This window comes from Argentina anserina, chromosome 6 (genome assembly GCF_933775445.1).
Source record: "Argentina anserina chromosome 6, drPotAnse1.1, whole genome shotgun sequence".
NCBI lineage: Eukaryota > Viridiplantae > Streptophyta > Magnoliopsida > Rosales > Rosaceae > Argentina > Argentina anserina.
This window is the reverse complement of record NC_065877.1, coordinates 8,962,056-8,981,277: the sequence shown is the minus strand read 5'-3', so window position 1 is coordinate 8,981,277 and position 19,222 is coordinate 8,962,056. Positions and strand designations below refer to the sequence as shown.

General features: G+C 36.7%; 2 protein-coding genes across 2 annotated transcripts; one reads left to right on the top strand and one right to left on the bottom strand.

Moving 5' to 3' along the window:
• The first annotated feature begins 9,991 nt into the window (after window positions 1–9,991).
• Window positions 9,992–13,789, top strand: LOC126798369 (cytokinin riboside 5'-monophosphate phosphoribohydrolase LOG3). Its single transcript, XM_050525319.1, has 7 exons — window positions 9,992–10,179; window positions 10,742–10,839; window positions 10,972–11,002; window positions 11,661–11,760; window positions 12,941–13,011; window positions 13,100–13,243; window positions 13,431–13,789. The coding sequence occupies exons 1-7, from the start codon at window positions 10,057–10,059 to the stop codon at window positions 13,485–13,487; spliced, it is 624 nt and encodes a 207-aa protein (XP_050381276.1). The 5' UTR covers window positions 9,992–10,056; the 3' UTR covers window positions 13,488–13,789.
• Window positions 13,790–15,280: 1,491 nt separating this feature from the next.
• Window positions 15,281–17,221, bottom strand: LOC126798373 (BTB/POZ domain-containing protein At5g03250). Its single transcript, XM_050525324.1, has 2 exons — window positions 16,017–17,221; window positions 15,281–15,826 (listed from the first exon to the last, which is right to left on the bottom strand). Exons 1-2 carry the CDS (start codon window positions 17,016–17,018, stop codon window positions 15,281–15,283), a joined length of 1,548 nt encoding a protein of 515 aa, XP_050381281.1. The 5' UTR covers window positions 17,019–17,221.
• Between the last annotated feature and the right edge of the window lie 2,001 nt (window positions 17,222–19,222).

The window sequence follows — 19,222 nt, the reverse complement described above, 5'->3', positions numbered from 1 at the left end:
ACATGTTCTTGTTCTTTATTTAAGAGGAACTCGAGGTCGAGTTATTTCGAAGTGGAGGAGACTAATACAGAACAATGATGTGGTAAGTTAAATCAGAAAAATATAAAGGCAAGGGAGCGGCAAACAATTAAGAAGAATGATTTGAAGATAAATATTTCGCGCGTTCTAAGATAATTAGTTGCTGGAATATTTAAGAAGATGATCTTTTGGACTTTTCGGGTTGCTCGTACAAAATTGCAGATTTTAATTTGTGAATCAGATTTGAGTAGATTTTTGCCAAAATGTCTGTTTGAAATGCAAAATATTTTTATGTAATGGAAACAACGAGATCTAAAAAACTCACTTTGGTGAGTCCCATCAGTTTTAAGCCAATTAATGACGTTTTATTGTTTCGATTTGAGATTTAGTATTATTGGCTAGTTATATTTTCCTTTTATAATTCTTTTATTAGGTTTCTTTGTTTTCTTTTTAATTTCGATTCTTTATGCTAGATTATGACTTTGATTTTGTTTAGTTTATTGATACCTATATAAGCATCAATATTTTTTTTTGTATTTGGAGATCTTTTATATGCATAGATCTTTGAGTTCCGCTGCGTTAATATTTCTTTACAAAAACATATGAATGCATCCATTATGAGACTCTCAATTTGAAATGCACATTCAGGAATAATGTACTTGATTTCGTGTAAGAATTGAGAGCTTGCTGATCATGTGAGACTGTGAGAGCAGCAAGTGAAAGTGAAACAAATTATGATGGGAAGGGGGTTGGACGATCAATAGTGTCAAAGAAAATAGGAGACATTTGAGCTAGCTTTAAGGAAACCAAATCATATGATCTTCACGTTCCAATTCCCCTTCACTAGGTCACTATGTCTTCTCTTCCGAAATAGTCGGCTGCATCGTATGATAGATATCTGTCGAGGATAGTACTATTAGTCCTCGACAAATGCCCCAATTATATGATCCCAAACTGTGAGATAAGAACTAGCACGAACTAACGAAAATTAATTCGTTGCATCCACCACCATAAAAATTCTCCCCTGCAATTTCATTTAATTTTTTTATTTCACATACAGTATACTAAAATGCCTTCAGCTTTGTAATTGGCCCTCTGAGTAAAATTAGTTCTACACATGTTGTTGGATTATAATTCCAGTATGCATGCATCCCTTTACTCACAATCTAGTCATGGCCGATTGGCCGCAATATTCCACATCTACTTGCCATTGTCATCACTTTTTCTTCAATTCCAAACATAGTGCATATTAATAGAGTGACATTGTCATATGGGTTTTGTTAATTGGTCACAGATCTAATAACAATCGATTAATTAATTACTCCTTCCATTTTTTAATATAAATCGTTTTAAGTTTTGATTTTCGTTTTAATATATAATTCGTTTTAGCTTTAACTTCATAGTATTTCATAATTTATCCCTGAGCTACAATAATGACACGAATAAAAGAGAAAAGCGATGAGTATTAATTAAGAGTAATGAAGCCTTAAATATGGGTTAAATTGTCATTAAAATTGTTTCTGAATCTGTGTGAAAACTCCTAAAACGACTTATATTAAACAAATGAGGGAGTAATTGATTAGAAGAAATGATCAATTTGGACATACATTAACTATATTAACCGTCACATGTATTAAAGTGCATGCATGGGGTCATAGAAATCTGTATATATTCTTCGAAACTTATTCAAGGCACTAAGGCCTGCATACAAATAGAAAAAGCCATCCAAATTATTCAAAGATTTTGAATATGAAAATTCTCGAATACTAAATTTTCCTCTTTATTTGCTGTCGGCATGATAACGATATAATATCTATACTTATATATAGATCAGTATATAAAAGGAGTCAAAAAGCTAGCTGCAGCTTATGATTCTAGTCCTTCAAACAAGCTAGGGTTTAAGGAGTTTAGACTATTCAGATACACCAAAATAATATAGTACCAAATTTCCCACATGAAAACGCTTTCCTGTTTCGAATTCGAAAATGAATCTATCTTTTCGTGTCAATATTCATGCATAAAAGTCTCTTTCACTTGTCTTTAACAGTCCTCACACCAGCAAGCAGAACTAGATAGTTTTCTGTTTGCCTTTTCGTTTGTTTACTCTTTAATTTGGTGGGCAAGCTAACAAAGCTAGCCCTTGTTGATTTGAAACTCCAAAAAGAAACCAACCAAACCAAAATATATAGGTAAGATGTGTCTAAAGTTCGTTTGCTTTCTTATTAGGTCCTTTGCTGTCTTACTTTCTTATTATTTTGGCTCATATATCTCTTAGTCAAAGACAACACCATGCAATTAGGCTTTTAAAACGCCCAACTTAAGATGCAGAGGCACCGTCGTACGTCCTGGCTCGATCAAGTGATTTCAAGTCTCCCAAGCAAGCCACCAACTAACGTGCATGTCACTATTCATCTGAAATTTGAAATGTGAATCCCCCAAAATGTCTCATTACGCCCCCAGTACATAGTCTTAGTTAGGAGAAATTTATAGCTAGCTAGTATGTCAAGCTAGCTAAAATCTTCTTGTTTGATATCTGTCGGCAAATTTCTTTTAGAAAAATTATGTTATCTCTAAATTTCTCTGGAATTTATGAATGCGTACACGGATACACAGAAATCTAAGTAATACAATTAAACTGCCGGTGGCATGCAATACATGTTGATGTGTTTGATCGTTCTATTTAATATCATAGAGTGATCATATTAGCTCTCGTGTTCCGGCCATTTGAGATCATAGAGTGATCATATTAACTCTCGTATATATTGATTCGCACACATTTTAAATTCCATTTACCACTCATTACATTTGGATATCAGGTGGCGTAGCCAGAAACATGAATTAAGAGGGTCAAAGTTTATAAGTAAATAAAATGTAACGATAAGAGAATTTTCACTGATTCTAAATTAATAAGTGTTCATTTGGAAGAATAATCTATTCGCATAAAAATGAAAAAAACTTTCATATTAATTGTTAAAAATATTACATATATTAGTTTACATATATATGTACAGAAAATATATATAAAATATTATAGATTCATTGATTAATGATGATAACAAGTCTTAAGAATTGTGTGAATAATTGAAAATTAGGGTAAAATTACTCAATCATATGACTTTAACATATTGTCATGAAGGTCAAAATTCATACTTAAATGCAATAATGAAGTTGTACTATCTAATATTTCAACCAATTATACTCAAAGTTTAAAAATTGAGAATGATCATTTGACCGCCATGGGTGCCATGCACTTAATCTCAAATTTAAGTCGTGTACGTCTACCTAGCTCTGTCGAAAAACCAGTCGTTAATCGATCTTTCGACGATAACAATGCTGACACCTAGCGCATACTGATCATGATGCGGATTGAGGAAATATCATATATCGTATTATTGGGTCCAAGAAGAGAACTGACAGACGGAGTTGCCCACAGACCACTCCATTGCAGTTCATGCAACTTGTAAAATCGCACTGCTTAGTGCTTACCCACATTCAAAGGTAACCACCAATTGCCTGCAACTTGTAACTTGAGAATCCCAGGCATTATTATAGTGTACTTAACCTCAAAAACCTAATGCTTGTTACTAGATTACTAGCTAGCTAGCTAGCCAATTTCCCCATTTCCAGCTCGGGTTCATGCACGTACGATTCTATGTACCACGTACATGATGTAGAAAACCACTATGTCTTGGTCTGCCTTGAGTTACACGTAGGCTTTCTAATCTGATCATGATGAGTACATTTTGTCATTTCCTGAATCTGCTTGGAACGCATTTTTTACTTGCGGAAGAAGACAATGACTTGAGGACAACTGCGACTTGGAAAGTTTGATCCTTATCTTGCTCCATAAATCTTGCACTCCTGTATGAATTTTGTGTTTGGGATCCGTGACATGTACCATTCTTTGAACTCTTCTCCTGTTCTATCTCTGTCAGATTAGCCATGATCTTAATTATGTTCTCTTCATCGACCCCTTTCCACCGTAAAGATAGGTACTTCTAAATTCTAATTAACACTCACAATCGATTAGCATGGCCGGTCGGTTGCTATTGGCAAGCATATTAGCGTGCAATTTCGTTAGCTCTTGGATACAATTAGTTGATCGATATTCTTTCCGAGAGTTTTTCTTTTTGTTTTGTCATTCTTTCACCAGATAAAATTATTATATGAAGCTGATTTACAGAAAATAGGCATTGATACGGCTGAAGCGCAACTGGTAATTTTTATTGCTTGGAGTTGAAGCAAGTTCCTAGCTAGCACTTGTATTATCTGCATGTACGTACATGTGAAATGAACTCTTATTATGCCATTTGATGTGTAATCACGGGGTCAATGGGCGATCAAGAAGGCTCATGGCCTAGGCAAGTGACCTCCATTGCACTTGGGAGGGGTACTTGCTTAAGGTCTCCCCAAGTGGGAGAAAAATAAAAATAATCAAAGATAAATTAACAAGCTATAAAGTTAAAACAACAATGGCCAGCATGCTTCTTCAAGCGGCATAAACTCCATAAAGCAAACAATCTAATATTAAATCCCTAATACATGCCAGTTTGAATTTTTTGGTAAGACTTCTAATCCCTCTTCTTTCTTTCGGTGCACATAGAGTTTAAATTTTTTTATTTCTTTTCAATTTCCTTTTCTAAAAGAAAAGTACATTATGTTCTGAAAGTAAAAAGAAAAGAGAGAGATCGAGTCAAAATAAAACCTGAACTAACAGTCTAAGCATGATGTTCTTAATCATTTCCTTTGATCCAATTTTTCCCTCCAAGCTAGCTATTACATCAGTTCCAACTGTTGCTACAGCAAAGACCCCCCAAAAGGGAGAACAAATTGCAAAAAGGGAAGAAGGAAGATATAGAAATGGATTGAGTGCAGGTTAAGTAATTAGCTATCTAGACTAAAACTACCAGTCACTAAAACCCTTTTGAGCCTCAACAACTTTTGGTCTTTTGTCATGAGTAAAGTTCACAAGGGACATTACCAAAACTTTGGAAAAACTTAAGCCAATAATCACTTAAGCTCAAGTTCAATTGGTAGTTAGGACCTGAAAATTTGTGCTAAATTGATCTGCAGAACAAGTCAAAAAGAACCCAATGACCATGAAAGATTTCAGACAAAGGGAAAAGGGTCTTGGTTTTGCTTCAACTTTGAGAGACCAAATTGAAAAAGAGATAAACCCCTTCCCGGCCCTTCCGAATTGAAACTGAAAAGGGAGCTCAAAACTTTGGGTGGATTGGATATGAATAATGTTCATGTTCATCACAGATTCACAGGTGTCACCTTGAGTTTGGGGTAACAGCTGAAGTTGCATACTATGCAACTTTTATTCTTAGAGCATATAATTGAAGCAATTTTTTCCAATCACAAGAGGACATATGTCTAGCGAGGGGAAGTTTGTAATTATAGCAATGGACAATGGCTACCCCAGGCTTTACCACTAAATCTGAGTGCTTCTGAGCTCTGAGTTCTGATTATGCATTGCAAGAAGGTAAGTTTTTATCAGAGCATCATGGCAGCTGCAAAGTTCTGATGCCATTTACCCAAAATTCTAGATTCCATTTCAGACTGTGAGAGTGGGATTTAACCTTTTAACTTGTAGGAATATCTGAAAGTTTTATGTAGGGATTAATATGAAATGTAGATAATGAATAGGGACAGATTGAAGCTCTACCAACAACTGCTATAAATCTGTCTCAAATCTATGAGTAACAAGATATGGGGCTTTACAACAAATTATAAGAGTCATGGTAGCATTGGAAAATGATAGGTAATAAAGAGTAATGTTAGGTGGTGACAGATCAATCCAACCCTGAATGTTTTAGATCAAAAAAAATCTTCTGCAGTCAAAGAAATTCAAAGCATGAGAGAGGGGTTCAGGGTTCAGAAATTTTTGCAATTGTTTCTCTATTTATGCTTGTACTAAATCTCACATCTTGCAATTCAAGCTGTGCTGCAGGCATTTGTCGCACAAAATGGTATCCCATTCCCATATTTATGATTTTGTATTGGCTGTAAAATATTAGAGAGAGATCCGCATATTTATCTTTGTTTTTGTCCCCCTCCCAATTTCTTAAAAGTGCCATTACCAAATCCTAAACTGTGTTCATACAAATTCAATTATGATAATTTAGGCTCTATTTGCATTATAGGCACCAACCTGTAGTTTCGGATTTAAAAAAAAGAAGATAATTGTTGTAGGAGCTAGTATGAAAATAATGATTCTCAGTTTCTCACATATGTATTATGAGAACTTGTGTTCTTCCTTTTGCAATTGAATCTTATTAAAGAAGACTTATTACCATAATAGGCAGGAAGAGGATTCGGTGCACCGTCGAGTTCAGGCACCGACCGTTAAAATAATAATTAATACCCAACGATTGATTTAATCCTTCGTCTCCTTGTGGCACTTACGCCGAGACTGACGCCGTTAGCGTAACTGAAACCTAAAATGAAGCAGAAATATATAGACGGGTAAATAGCCAGATTGAATTGCAATTAGAGATCGTCGATATTGGGTGGCGGAGCTAGGATTGGATTGGATTTCGGAGGGGAGGGAGGAGGAGAGGTTTTGGTTGCTCGATGGAGGAGAGGACTTTGAGGGAGAGATCGAAGGTGGGGGGTGATTCAGATTGGGTTTGGGTTTCCGTTCGGGTTTTGAGGTCTTGCCGGCGGATTGGGGAAGGAGTGTGCAGCAGAAGGGTATGTGCTCTCGGATGTCCAGTCTCTAGTGGTTCGCGTCATCAAAGATTTATTCTAAGTGGATGATGCAATGTAAGGTTCTCGGTCGGCGACATCGAGTTCACGGGGGTTGGATTCCAAAAGCGGCGCGGAGGTTGCTAGATGAGAATGGTAGTGAACTAGTAATGCAGATCTTGTTTTGGGTAGATGGGGAGACTAACTCTGTTACGAAAGCAGGTCATGTGCTGCTGGTTGGGCTTCACCGCTGGAGCTCTGAATAGTGATAGGCAAATCGAATCATGTATTATGGTGTTGTTTTGTTTACCAAATGGGTCTACTTGAAGAATATTCCCTAGAGATTCAAGAAGTGGGATCTATAATTTATTAGTGGGAGTAGTAGTTTAGCATAGAAGAATTTTCAATGGGTAGGTAATATTTTTATGAAATCAATGAAGGGGAAACTGTTCCATAAGTAGAAACCCGAACATAAACACAGCAACTAACAAACACACAAAACCAGTAAACGCGCATGCAAGCATGCACAAGGCAAAAACTAGTATATTAGTGTTCTCTTCAATCCCCTATTAAGAATAGTAATTATGAGTTTATAATCTCCAAAAATTGGGGGGACTTGGAGAGTGGGGAAGAAGTAGACAGACAAAATGGTAAAGGGAAACAGCCAGAAGGGGCCAAATTTTTGGGGATTGAGGATGCAAAAAAATGAATTAATCTGATGCATACTATTTAAAGGGAATATGGGTTCAGTTCCTGCAACCCAGACAATGAGCAACACTAAAATATATGAGGGCTAATACATTTTTTATGCAACTGGAACCGCAGAAGCTAGCCCACAACATCATAATAACTAATTACATAATGGGTAGTTTATAGCTGAAGTCATGTTACAAAATTGTCATCATCGAAAAAATGTTACAAAATTTTTAATTTCAGAACATTAACATCTCACGATCTCATAGTTACAAAATTTATCTTTCTCTTACAAAGTTTATCATCCACATTAAGTTAATTTATTTAATTGCATATTTTGACATGTACATACGATGACACTCATTCAACATTCTTCTGCTGCTCTGCATGTAAGATCGTAGCTAGATTTAATATCCGAGAGGTGAGTTTAGTTTATAGAATTTAATTATAGGGTTTAGAACTACAACTCTAGTCCTCAAAGTTGGTACGTAGCTACTTCAATCTTAGAGAGCTTCATGTTATAGGGTTTATTCTAATTTTAGTGTTCCTAGTTCGTTCTTGGAGGACACCTTGATAAATAATTTAACTCAGGTCACTAATATCTCTTCTTCTCATAAAAAAAAAATAGTGTGTGGGGGGGGATTAGAGGAGAGGAGGCTAGCCAGAGGATGTTACTGGTGGAGAAGAGGGCAATGGAATTAGTGAGTATAGATGAGTTGGGGACATCATGCTCGGAGAAGTGAGTGAGTGGTGGATATGGGGAAAGGTAATAAGAATGAAATGTTTCCTATGCATCAGCAAGTTTGTCGAGTGAGGGAAGTGGATGAGGGCACAAGGGAGATAGGTCATAACCCACTTGTGTTTCTATTCTCAATCAAAGACTCGTCACTCCCATATGCACAATGCTCCATATATGACTATGTATTACTGTATTAGTATTAGTATTAGCTCACTCCTGTGGAAATTTACCCATACTTTGCTCTCTGTTACTCTCATAATTTATAATGTCAAATTAGTTATGAGTCCGTGATGCCCATCTTGGGATGTTTAAATAAATAAACCCTTCTGGGATTGTCCATTGTTGGACCTTTTCGAGGTTTTTTTTTGAAAGAAAAAAAAAAAAGAATGTTTGTCTGGATTTTGAGCTGCAAGAACACTATTGTATCCAGATAGTGGGCTAGCTAGATTAGTGTATATAGCTAATTGTTAACTATTTTGTGTTATGTAAGAGTGTAAGACAGATATCTTCATTTTCATGTATATATATATGTTTTGTTTCAAAGTGAAAACAAATTAACTTCTGTTAAATTTAAAGAGAAAAGAACAGTACAGTAGCTGGAGCAGATATAATTACATATAGTTGTTTTTGGCCTACGGTTGTTTAGCTCTAGCTCGAGGGTTGTTTAGCTCGAGCTCGATGGTTGTTTTGCTATTATAGCCTTATAGGGTTTCGTCTCATGAGTTATCAGCTCGTCTCTTTCATATTATAGGCTGCCCTTTGGAAATCTTCAATGAAGTATCGTTTTATCGTTGCAGAACAAAATAGCTCGCCATTCATAGGGGGCTGTAACAACCTTAGTGCTTCCCCCTGTGACAGGTGCCATAGTTGGTCTAAAACCACTAAGCATCCTAACATGTAACCTAATCATAAGATTTTTAAACCAAAAAAAAAAGTCATAGTCTTTCTGGCAAACTAAAAATTAAGTTGGAACTAAACTAAACCTCGACTTTCTATCTGATTAACCTTGGAGACAACCTAAGAGAACATGTGAGACTATTACAAATCCATACGCATTTGACAACCACTTTTCCCTCGAGCTCATCTATAATACGCTTGATCTCACTAGAGTTGCCCCTATCCGAAGCGGCAAATTGTTAACATCTAAAATCAAAACTGAATTAGATAACCAGACGCCGAGGTGCTCATTCCTTCTCCTCCACATTCACCACCCATATAAGAGCGGAAGAAGGAGGCCCTTCCAACGACGTCGTAAATCAAAGACCCGTTGCTGCACATATCAAATTAAGGAGGTGGTGGCTGAAACCTTAGGCACCCCTGTCGCACCTCTCCATGAAGAAAATCTTGAGCATATACACTAATTATGTACACTACACCAAATTAGTGTAAATAAACAAATTATTTTCCTTGCCACAAAGCATGAAATTACACTCCACCAAAATAAATGTATTAATTGAAACTACCACCTGGTCCACCCTTATTGAGTTGCATCACTAAATGAACAAACAAGATAAGAAAACATTACAACATCATTGAGGGATGTTCATAAATAGACAAGTTATTATTATTATTATTTAATCATAATGGTACTAAAGCACAAAGGTGAGAGACTGAAAAATAAAAATAAATAGTAATTTAAAAAAATAATGGAATGGGAAAATAGAAAACAGATGAAAATCATGAAATAGAGGGTGGTCCACGCGTGCCTAAGGTTTCTTGTGTGAGAGAGTATCGGTTGTGCCAAACGTGTGAAGAGTACTCACGTGCGAGGCGGGCTTATAAATACGCATGAGAAGTGCAACGAGAAGAACAAGGAAACAGAGAGGGAAATACTCTACTACTGAGTGAGAGAGAGAGGAGATTCTTTGAATTTTAAGCAAAAAAAAAAAAACCAGAGAGTGAGTGAGAAATAAATGGATATTAACAGCATTGAAATGAAGCTCTCAAAGTTCAGGAGGATTTGTGTGTTCTGTGGGAGTAGCCAAGGCAAGAAGACTAGCTACCAAGATGCTGCCACTGAGCTTGGGAAAGAGCTGGTATAGAATGACTCTTTCATTATTTCACAAACTCTTTTATTATACTTCTTACTATGTGCTTGCTAATTTGGGTTCTTGAGAATTCTTAAACTCTTTCACTTACTGGTGTGTTGGTACGTAGATGGCTTTTGGCCTTCATTTTATGTTGGTTTCTTGTCAAATGGATTTAGCTAGTATCTGGAAGTTGCTCTTTCTCAGAACTTCATCTTGTTTATGCTTTCTAACTTTTTCATGTTAACTTGTTCTGGTTTTGGGGCATGCTCATTATGATATTGCAACTTGTTTGTCATATGGTTCATGGGGTTAAATTTTCATTTTCTGAATTAAGATTGACCCCTTCAAACTCTTCCCTACTAAGTTTGTCTCTAGCATAATGCATGTAAATGATAATTTTTCTCTCTGCCATTATCAAAATCTTTTCAATTTTATATAAGTCCATTTGAAGATGAAGATAATGATAGCTTTCATATGATCATGAAATTTATCTGTCCATTTGTACAAACACTTGGTAGTAATTAGTCTAGTGTTTCTGAGCTGAGTTTGGTTTGGTTTTTCCTCGTAGGTTTCAAGGAACATAGATCTGGTCTACGGAGGAGGCAGCATAGGGCTAATGGGTTTGGTTTCTCAAGCTGTTCATGATGGTGGTCGGCATGTCATTGGGTACAGTCTTACTCCTTCATTATGAAATCTCAGAAACCATGAAAAAAATGAACTAAACAAACACAACAGAGATTAAGAAACAATTAAGTGAGTTTTGGGACTGATTTTTGTCATGTTATTGTCTCTCTGTAGAGTTATTCCCAAGACGCTCATGCCTCGAGAGGTATGTTTCCTATTAGCTAAATAAAAGTCCTTCTACTTTCGTTTTAATTATACAAGGTTTTTTAGTTTACTGTTTATTTCTATATGTGAGATAGGTCATTGGGATTCAGATTCTTGTTCAAATCTTTTCTGCATCTTTCTTTCTTTTCAATCTTTCGTTGCTTTCTCTCTTTTCTTTCCCTTTTCTTCTTTTTGGTGTAGAATCTGTGGATGATGTGAGAACCTTTAGACACCCTTTGGGATTTTAATTTTATTTTGTCTGTTTATTTTTTGCTTCCTTTTTGTTCTTTGTTGCTTGCTTTGTTTCTTGTTATTTTCTGCTTGGTTCTCTAGAATATAGTGATTTTTTAATGTATGCTTGGGGAAGCTTATCCTTACACTCAAGTACTTGGCACTAAGACTACACTACTGGTTTTTCTGTGTAGTCTATAGAGGATGCTCATTTAACTGAAAAGTATTTTGCTTCTTGTGCTTTTATGTCTTGGCTTTTTCCATGTATGGAACTTTGTTTATTTTCCACTAAAAGGACTGGCTGGGGAGTAGCTGGGTTGATGTTTTGTATTAACTTCATCATTTCTCTGCGAAACATCATTATTTTTCTGCACAAAGCTCCAAATTGCCATATGTTTAATGGTTTTCTGGGTGGTACCATTTTGCAGATTACTGGTGAAACTGTGGGGGAAGTGAAGGCAGTTGCAGACATGCATACACGAAAGGCAGAGATGGCTAAGCATTCGGATGCCTTTATTGCATTGCCTGGTTAGTATACGCCCTGCACTGACCCTGCATAGTTGTTTTGGTTTTGGACCAGAATTCTTGAACCAATCAAACACTAACACATATGATCCTTCATGGCTTTTATTTACCAATATCAGCATGTAAAGATTGGCCCAGATTGGAATTTTTGATTTGTGTGAAGATTTTCATTTCCCCTTCTTGTGTTTAGCTATTATTTAACAAACCCAATGAACTGAAATGGAAGAGAGGTGAGTGAGACAGAACAAGCAAGTCAGAAGAGAACCCTAAACCCTTGATGAATTGAGTAAAATACTTTTTTAGTTTTGACCCCAAAAAAGGCTGAGTAAATAACTAAAAGGGTGTTTGTGAACATATTGGCCATAATAGGTCAAAGTAAGTTGATGATTTACTGTTGAGGGTTCTTGTTTTTTATGGTACTAAAAGCCTAGAAATCAGGTCATGATATGTGTCTATTATGATTGTGATTGTGTGAATCTCACATTCCCCAAGAGCCATGATGATTAGAGAGCAACCATTCAAACCAATCCTTGACCCATCAACATCCTTACACTGAAAATTAGAGTTTCTGAGGAACCTTGCCTTGCTTCTGTTGTAAATTTATTCTCTTGTCCTAAATTGTCATTGTAGCCAGTAAATGAATTTACCAATTGTTTCCTGCCTTTAAAGAAACAGCTCAGCATATGCAAACTTTCACTAAATAGTCTTTGCCAACTTGCACAAACACCTGATATGGAATGATGCTGAACACTGATGAATAACTTCATTCATGTCGTCCCACACTCTTTGAACATCAAGAATATATGAAGGGGGAGAGGATCTTCAGGGAAAAAATAATCATTATGCCTTGATAAAATTTTCAGTTTTTCTTCTTTTGTCTAAGTTCTTCCAACAACCCTGAAGAAGATGATAGTCCAGAAAAAAAAAAGAAAAACAAAGGAAGTTTTTTGAAAAAATATAAACACCCTCTGCAAATGAGCAAAGTACAATTTGAACTTTATGTAGTCAAAACATATTGCACCAAGGTCAAAAATAGAACTGACAAATTAATCTGCCCTTTTATCTTTTATCAGAGATACTATCATACTAATGATTAACATCATGATTCTGGTCCTAGGGGTCACATTACTGTTTGACCTAATTGTTTCAACTGTGAGACAAATTAATGACATTTTACATGCAGGTGGTTATGGGACTCTGGAAGAGTTACTTGAAGTGATAACTTGGGCTCAGCTTGGAATTCATGACAAACCAGTAAGTAAAGCTTTTCTGATAACTTTAAACAAATCAATCGTAATTTAATTTACAGAAATTTGGGCTTAAATCAACTTTTTTGTTCCAGGTGGGATTACTGAATGTTGATGGATACTATAACTCCTTGCTATCTTTCATTGATACTGCTGTGGAAGAAGGATTTATTAGCCCAAATGCACGCCACATTATAATATCAGCACCTACAGCAATGGAGTTGGTGAAGAAATTGGAGGTAACCCAAAACATTTCTTGATTTTCTTTGTTTGTTTGTCTCTGATTTTTTACTTAAAATAATCACCAACTTCACATGTAAAGTTACTATTGCTTATTGTAAGTCTCCCTAAACACTTCACACCGAAAAATTAAGACCTTCACCTCCTTTGTGGTTTATGGTATTGATTTCTTGCCTATGGTGATAGGATTATGTTCCCTGTCATGAAAGAGTTGCTTCAAAGTTGAACTGGGAGATGGCATAGCTTGGCTGCACCCAAGAATTCGGTATTTCTAGGTGAAAGGAAATTGTAGCATTGGAGCAAAGATGCCTGTGGAAATTTCAGTAGTTGAAGAGGCTAATCAGTAATTTGTAGAACTCTAAATCTCTAATATGGGAAGTTTCTTTGCTGTAAATTATTGCTCTGGACCTTACTGTGTCAATCTTCAACATTTGTTCTTGCGGATTTATCTTTTCCCTGCTTTAGTTGTAAGTAAGCAAGTAGTAGAGGCTTGTGAACCTTCCCCTATTGGTAGTTAACTGATTTATAATCTACTCCTTTCTTTTTTATTAAACCAAATGTTTGACTGTTCTTAACTCCCTCTATACATGTTCTTGAGATATAATGATTAGTTTAGTGAGAAGATGGCTGTGCAGGATCAATGAATTCATAAAGGAGATTCTAATGTTCAAAAACAAAACAAAAGAAAATTCAAGAAAGTAAATGGCAACAGAATGATACGCGCCTACTTGGCCAATCTTTTCAAGTACGGCTCTCTGTTAAGGTTGGGAGCTATGGCCAGCAGTGGAGGTTAAGCTAACCAACTACAAGCAAATACAAAGGAGAGGACAAGTCATGTTGATTGGATATGGAAAGGGAGGGACCTCGCTAATTGAAAAAAGAGGGTGGGACCTCGCTAATTGAAAAAAGAGGGAGGGACCTCGCTAATTGAAAAAAAGAGGGAGTGACTTTGCCTTCCAAGTTCCAGCAATGGAGACAGTGTGACATGTGATGTGGCCTATGGAGGGTCACATTAGTTATGAAGATAGAAGAGTAAGGGAGTAAGGGTTAGGGGCAATCAGGACCCAGTTTCTTCATCTGAGTTCTAACATCATTCTGTGATTGATTCCACTAACGGTGCTTGTGAGTAGTGAAGATTGGTTGGAATATTAAGTACAAGAGAAAAAGGAAACAGTTTACTGTCTCTCATGTCAGCTTAATAGAGAGTTCGAGACCCTCTGGCTCTTTTCAATCTGTGCAAAAGCTTGTGACAAATTTCAAAGACAGTCGCTTTCAGGGGTATGAGTGATTTCCAACTGTTGATGGATGTTAGTCCCCTAGTGGACATGGATCTTGGATCGAAATCTAGGGGACTTAGGGAGGGCTTCAAATTTAGCCGAATGCCAAATTTTTTTTTTGACAATATTAAGTTAGTCAACCTCATCTCTAAATTGAAAAAAGCCATAAACATTAAACTTAATTTCAAAAACCCCTGAATCCTAATACAGCTACACAGATCGAAAATTCGAAATCATAACTTTAAAAGAAATACGCTAACTTTCCAAATCGAGTTGAGTTCTTCTTCTTCTGTGTGGCGGAGGAGTGGGAGGACTGGAGGCCTGAAGCAACAGTGGAGAGTGGCGGAGGACTAGAGGCCTAGAGCAGCAGTGGAGAGTGGCGGAGGACTGGAGCAGTAGTGGAGACTAAGAAGTACGAACGCTGCACAACTCTTCTTCTTCTGGAGATGAGAGTAGAAACTGATCGATGTACTATTTTTTCTTGGGCTAGCATTAATGTACTATTTTTTTGGGCTTCAAATTTCAGCATGGACTCCAGTCCAGGCAAGCCTTGGGCTGGATCCGCCGAATCGATATTTTCATTTACGGTTAGAAGTCACTGGGGATCACAATCAAGGTATCGATAGGAAATTCAACCCCAACTGCAATTGAGCTATGACTTCTCTTGTGTACGAAGAAATTCGGTGATGATAATTAACTGGTAGGCATACAAAAAAGAATAACATCTAAAAGAAATAAAGGAAAACGTACATGATTTCCTCAAGTTTGATGCTTTGCAGGTGAATGAGGCACTTCTCCATTCACATGATTTTGTGGCTCACTGAAACATGCTGCTGGTGTCATTCTATCAGAGGCCTTTGGTTCATTTGGACAACAAGGATCAACCTTTTTTCTAAACCCTAACCTTATGGGAAGAATGCTCCAACTTCTTTTGTTTTTCACCAACTTCTGAAGCTCCTTTTTCATACTTGAACACTCTTTCTGAAGCTCCAAAACACGCTCCCTCACCTCATAATCAAACCCCACAGCTCGTTCTAGTTGTGCGGTGTCTACTCGATTGGAACCATCATTTTTGCTGGGGAGCCCAAGGTTTCCACTTTGCGAGTTCTCTAGATTGTCAACAAACATCCAGCCAGAAATTGATGTTCGTAGTCTAAGCTGTTCAAAGAAGAGGACTTGAACAATTACGCGAAGAGGTAATCTTTCGTTCTGCACTGCATGTGTGCTGGCTTCCAATGACAGTTTATTGCAGTTCATCAGTCTGCATAGTAGTTCCATTTCAGCATCTGTAAGCCAAGGATGTGCCTGATAGACAATGTGGTTACTAGTTAGCAGGCACAAACGGATACATAACTAAGGTTACACAAACATATGATCTCAATATATAGTACCTAGTATGCTAGTACTTCAGAAAAAGACATAATGAGCAAGTACATATCAGACTTCAGTTAAACATGGCATGAATGCATGATATGCACTTAGAAGTTTGCCTTACCTTCAAGAAAACATCAATGGCATGATAAATGCTATCATCTAGCGGCCTGGCATATTCGGGGATAACTGCAGCCAGTGCCTGAAATTTTGGTAACTTCAAATTAACATCTGGTGCTACCTCGGCAAGATATCCATCTACCAGACTGGCCACCATTGTAATAGGTGTCAAAAAATCAGTACCACTCATCAATTGCCCCTCTTCGATTATGCATGGAGAAGATGGATAAGGCTGATTTACCAACATAAAATGATCAAGAATCCTCTGAATGCAGTCTATGTCATAGAGAGTCTCCACTGAGTATCCCATATTTGGGATTAGAAGATCAATGAGAACAGCTTGGTCCAGCTGTGCACCTACCCTTTTCTCCAAATTTTCTCTGGATGATTGACTTGCATGTAATATCATAGCAGTTCTTAAGAGCCTGAGCAGAAACTTGGAGGATGTTACTCCTTTCTTATTAGGAAGCAACCCCACAATTTCTTCAAGCAAAGCCCTTTGGTCTTCATCAGAAATGTTTGTGCCTGAATTTGCATGAGTTGCATCATTAAAGCTTGATAGCCGATTCATCAAGGGGAGATACTTTCTAGCGTAAGCTATGAGAGAAGACGCAATACTCTCAGGACTCATGCCTTTTGATTCAACAGCTTGAATCAAGCGTTTATAGAGAGGTAAGCTCAGGAAGGATGTATCTTCATACCACCAATTTTCACCGGGTGATTGTGGCTTACTTTCAGCAGCTATTCCATTCCATGACACAGTGCCTGCTGTCTTCTTAATGTCACTTCCTCTTGACATAGGCCTGGTGAACAACTTTGGGTCTGAACAAGCTTTTGTAGCTAGTGAATCAATGCATCTTGACACAATATGGAGCTCTTCAACATATGGTTGCACTTCTTCACATGTTTCAAGAGCTATTATGGAGTCTCTCCAACTGCCGAAAATTTCATCAAGGAAAATCTCTGTTTGTGCAACGAGGTTTCCTTGGTCGTACTCTTCAGTCATCCTGAGGTACTCTGCTGCACATCTAAGGATGACAACATTTAAAGCAGTCAGCTCTATTTTGACACCATAACAAAATTTGGTTACAAGCTCAAAAGCTTTAGCTCCTCCAGGCACACCATGAAGTTGCAGCGTACAAGGTGAGCCTTCCTCATCAGAACACTCCTCGATAAGCTGCTCTAGTAGACCACTTTTAGAAAGCAATGGAAACTGCAGTAGTTCCAAATTAAAAATGCCGATTAGAGAATGGTAATGTACATAAAAAGAAGAGTTGTCGTGAGCGAATGCAGAAATAACAACACATAGAGGTCCTTGTGCACTCGAAATGGCTCACACACTGACTAGACTGCTTAGACAACATGCTTTAATTAACTACTGAACATCTATGATCTATCTCATGCACATCTATGATCTATCTTATGGAGGTGGAAAGACATTTCGCCAACTCGAACAATAATATCGCTTGGTAGCCCAGTTGTGCAAACCCTGTAAGAAAAACATAAATCAGATCCAGGAAATAAACCCACGATCATCTTGTACATGCATGGATATTCTGATTCAATATTTAGATATATATCCAACCAAAAATCAAAATCATTGCATCCTATCCGGCTATCCCTCTATATAAAATCAATCTTGATCCCACGGATGGATTTATCTCCACAAACTCTCACCACTTTCTGTTGCTAATGAATTTTCCATCAGAATATTTCTTTTCTGAAAAACCACACCCCATTTCAAACTAAATTTCCATAGCTTTTATCTCAGTGGAACCTTGTCAACTTCAAAATTTTGAGTAGCCTGGAGTCCTGGACTAGACAATATGATTTCTGACTAGCTTGTGTATCTGTGCCAATGGTGCCATCCCTCATAAACATTAGAAATGCATAAACTGATCACTGATGAACAAAAGATTCTACTTTCTTGCTTTCTCAAGCCTACTACAAAAGATCACACTTGCTAAAATACAAGAAGCAACCTATCGAACACCATACATATGGGAGTTAATATGTGACTAATGAATTCTATATTATATGTATTAATCTGTTGGATCAGAGCAGAAAAGTGTTTACCATGTCTGGCCTTCCCGATGAAACGCTTCAGACTTCACTCCCAATTTCATGCAAGCCATGTCCTCCGGCGGTCTTCTCAAATGGCCAGACATAATAGAACCCTGAAATGGCTAATACGTGAAAGAGAAATGAAGTGAAATTACTAAACTGTGCGAGTGAAAGAGTAACTGGGTGAAATTGTGGAAGTGAAAGTGAAGGTGGCATGCACTTATCATCGAAGCAAAATGTATCAGAATTCAAAGAGAGAAGCGAGTCTACAGCAACAAGTGAAGGAGAGAAGGTTGCGGGTGCCTCCAACTGGAGTCTGGATATTGACACGTCCACATGGGCTCTGAGCCACTTTACCCCCACGGGCTTTTATGTTTTATGTTATTTACACTTGCTTAAATATTAGAATATTGGGTATTTTCTTAGGCTTCTTATAAAAAAGTATTTTAGACACATAACATAAAAAAATGGATTAAATACTTGTAACACTCTATAATTTAGGTGTAAGAACAATTTTGTCCTTTTACTTTCAAATTTAATATGTATATTCTTTAGCTCTGATTTTTTAACTGTTTTGTCCATTCCGTTAGTTGACCGTAAAAAAATTCCGTTAAATCGTTAAAATGTCTACCCCATTTCAAATCAGATTTTTTTCTTTTATTTCTTATGCCTTTTTTATTTTATCTTTTGGTTTTTCTTTTTCTTTTTAAATTTAATTCATCATATGTGCTATCAAATATATATAATTGTAATCAACACAAATTATCAAATTAATTGTAAACATCTTATAATCAATTGGATAATGCCTAAAATGACATGTGAGTGTCAGTACTCAAATTCAGTTAGAAACTTCCTTTATATTATGATGCTCTACAAACATATTTTGATTATTTTCTACAATGCTAAGACAAGAAAGACTTCTACTATCATAACCATACTTTGATGCCAAAATAGTTTCAAATTATTTATTTCCAACTTGATGTTAAGAAATTGTCATTAATTCTCCTCTTACTGCACAAGCAAATTAAGAAAATTTCTAATAATGGACTTGGGTGTTCTGACCAAAGGAAGAAAAAAGGTTCAAAAGTAATGCTTGGAACTAAACCTCTTGTCGTACGACAATGATTAGATTATAATTGGAAACAT

Excerpts from the sequence above, each read along its gene's own strand:
- LOC126798369 (XM_050525319.1), top strand. The coding sequence starts at position 10,057 with ATGGATATTAACAGCATTGAAATGAAGCTCTCAAAGTTCAGGAGGATT. Across the intron at positions 11,003-11,660 it reads AGACGCTCATGCCTCGAGAG|ATTACTGGTGAAACTGTGGG; the intron begins GTATGTTTCCTA and ends ACCATTTTGCAG. Across the intron at positions 11,761-12,940 it reads TGCCTTTATTGCATTGCCTG|GTGGTTATGGGACTCTGGAA; the intron begins GTTAGTATACGC and ends TTTTACATGCAG.
- LOC126798373 (XM_050525324.1), bottom strand. The coding sequence starts at position 17,018 with ATGACTGAAGAGTACGACCAAGGAAACCTCGTTGCACAAACAGAGATT. Across the intron at positions 15,827-16,016 it reads CCATTGATGTTTTCTTGAAG|GCACATCCTTGGCTTACAGA; the intron begins GTAAGGCAAACT and ends ATTGTCTATCAG.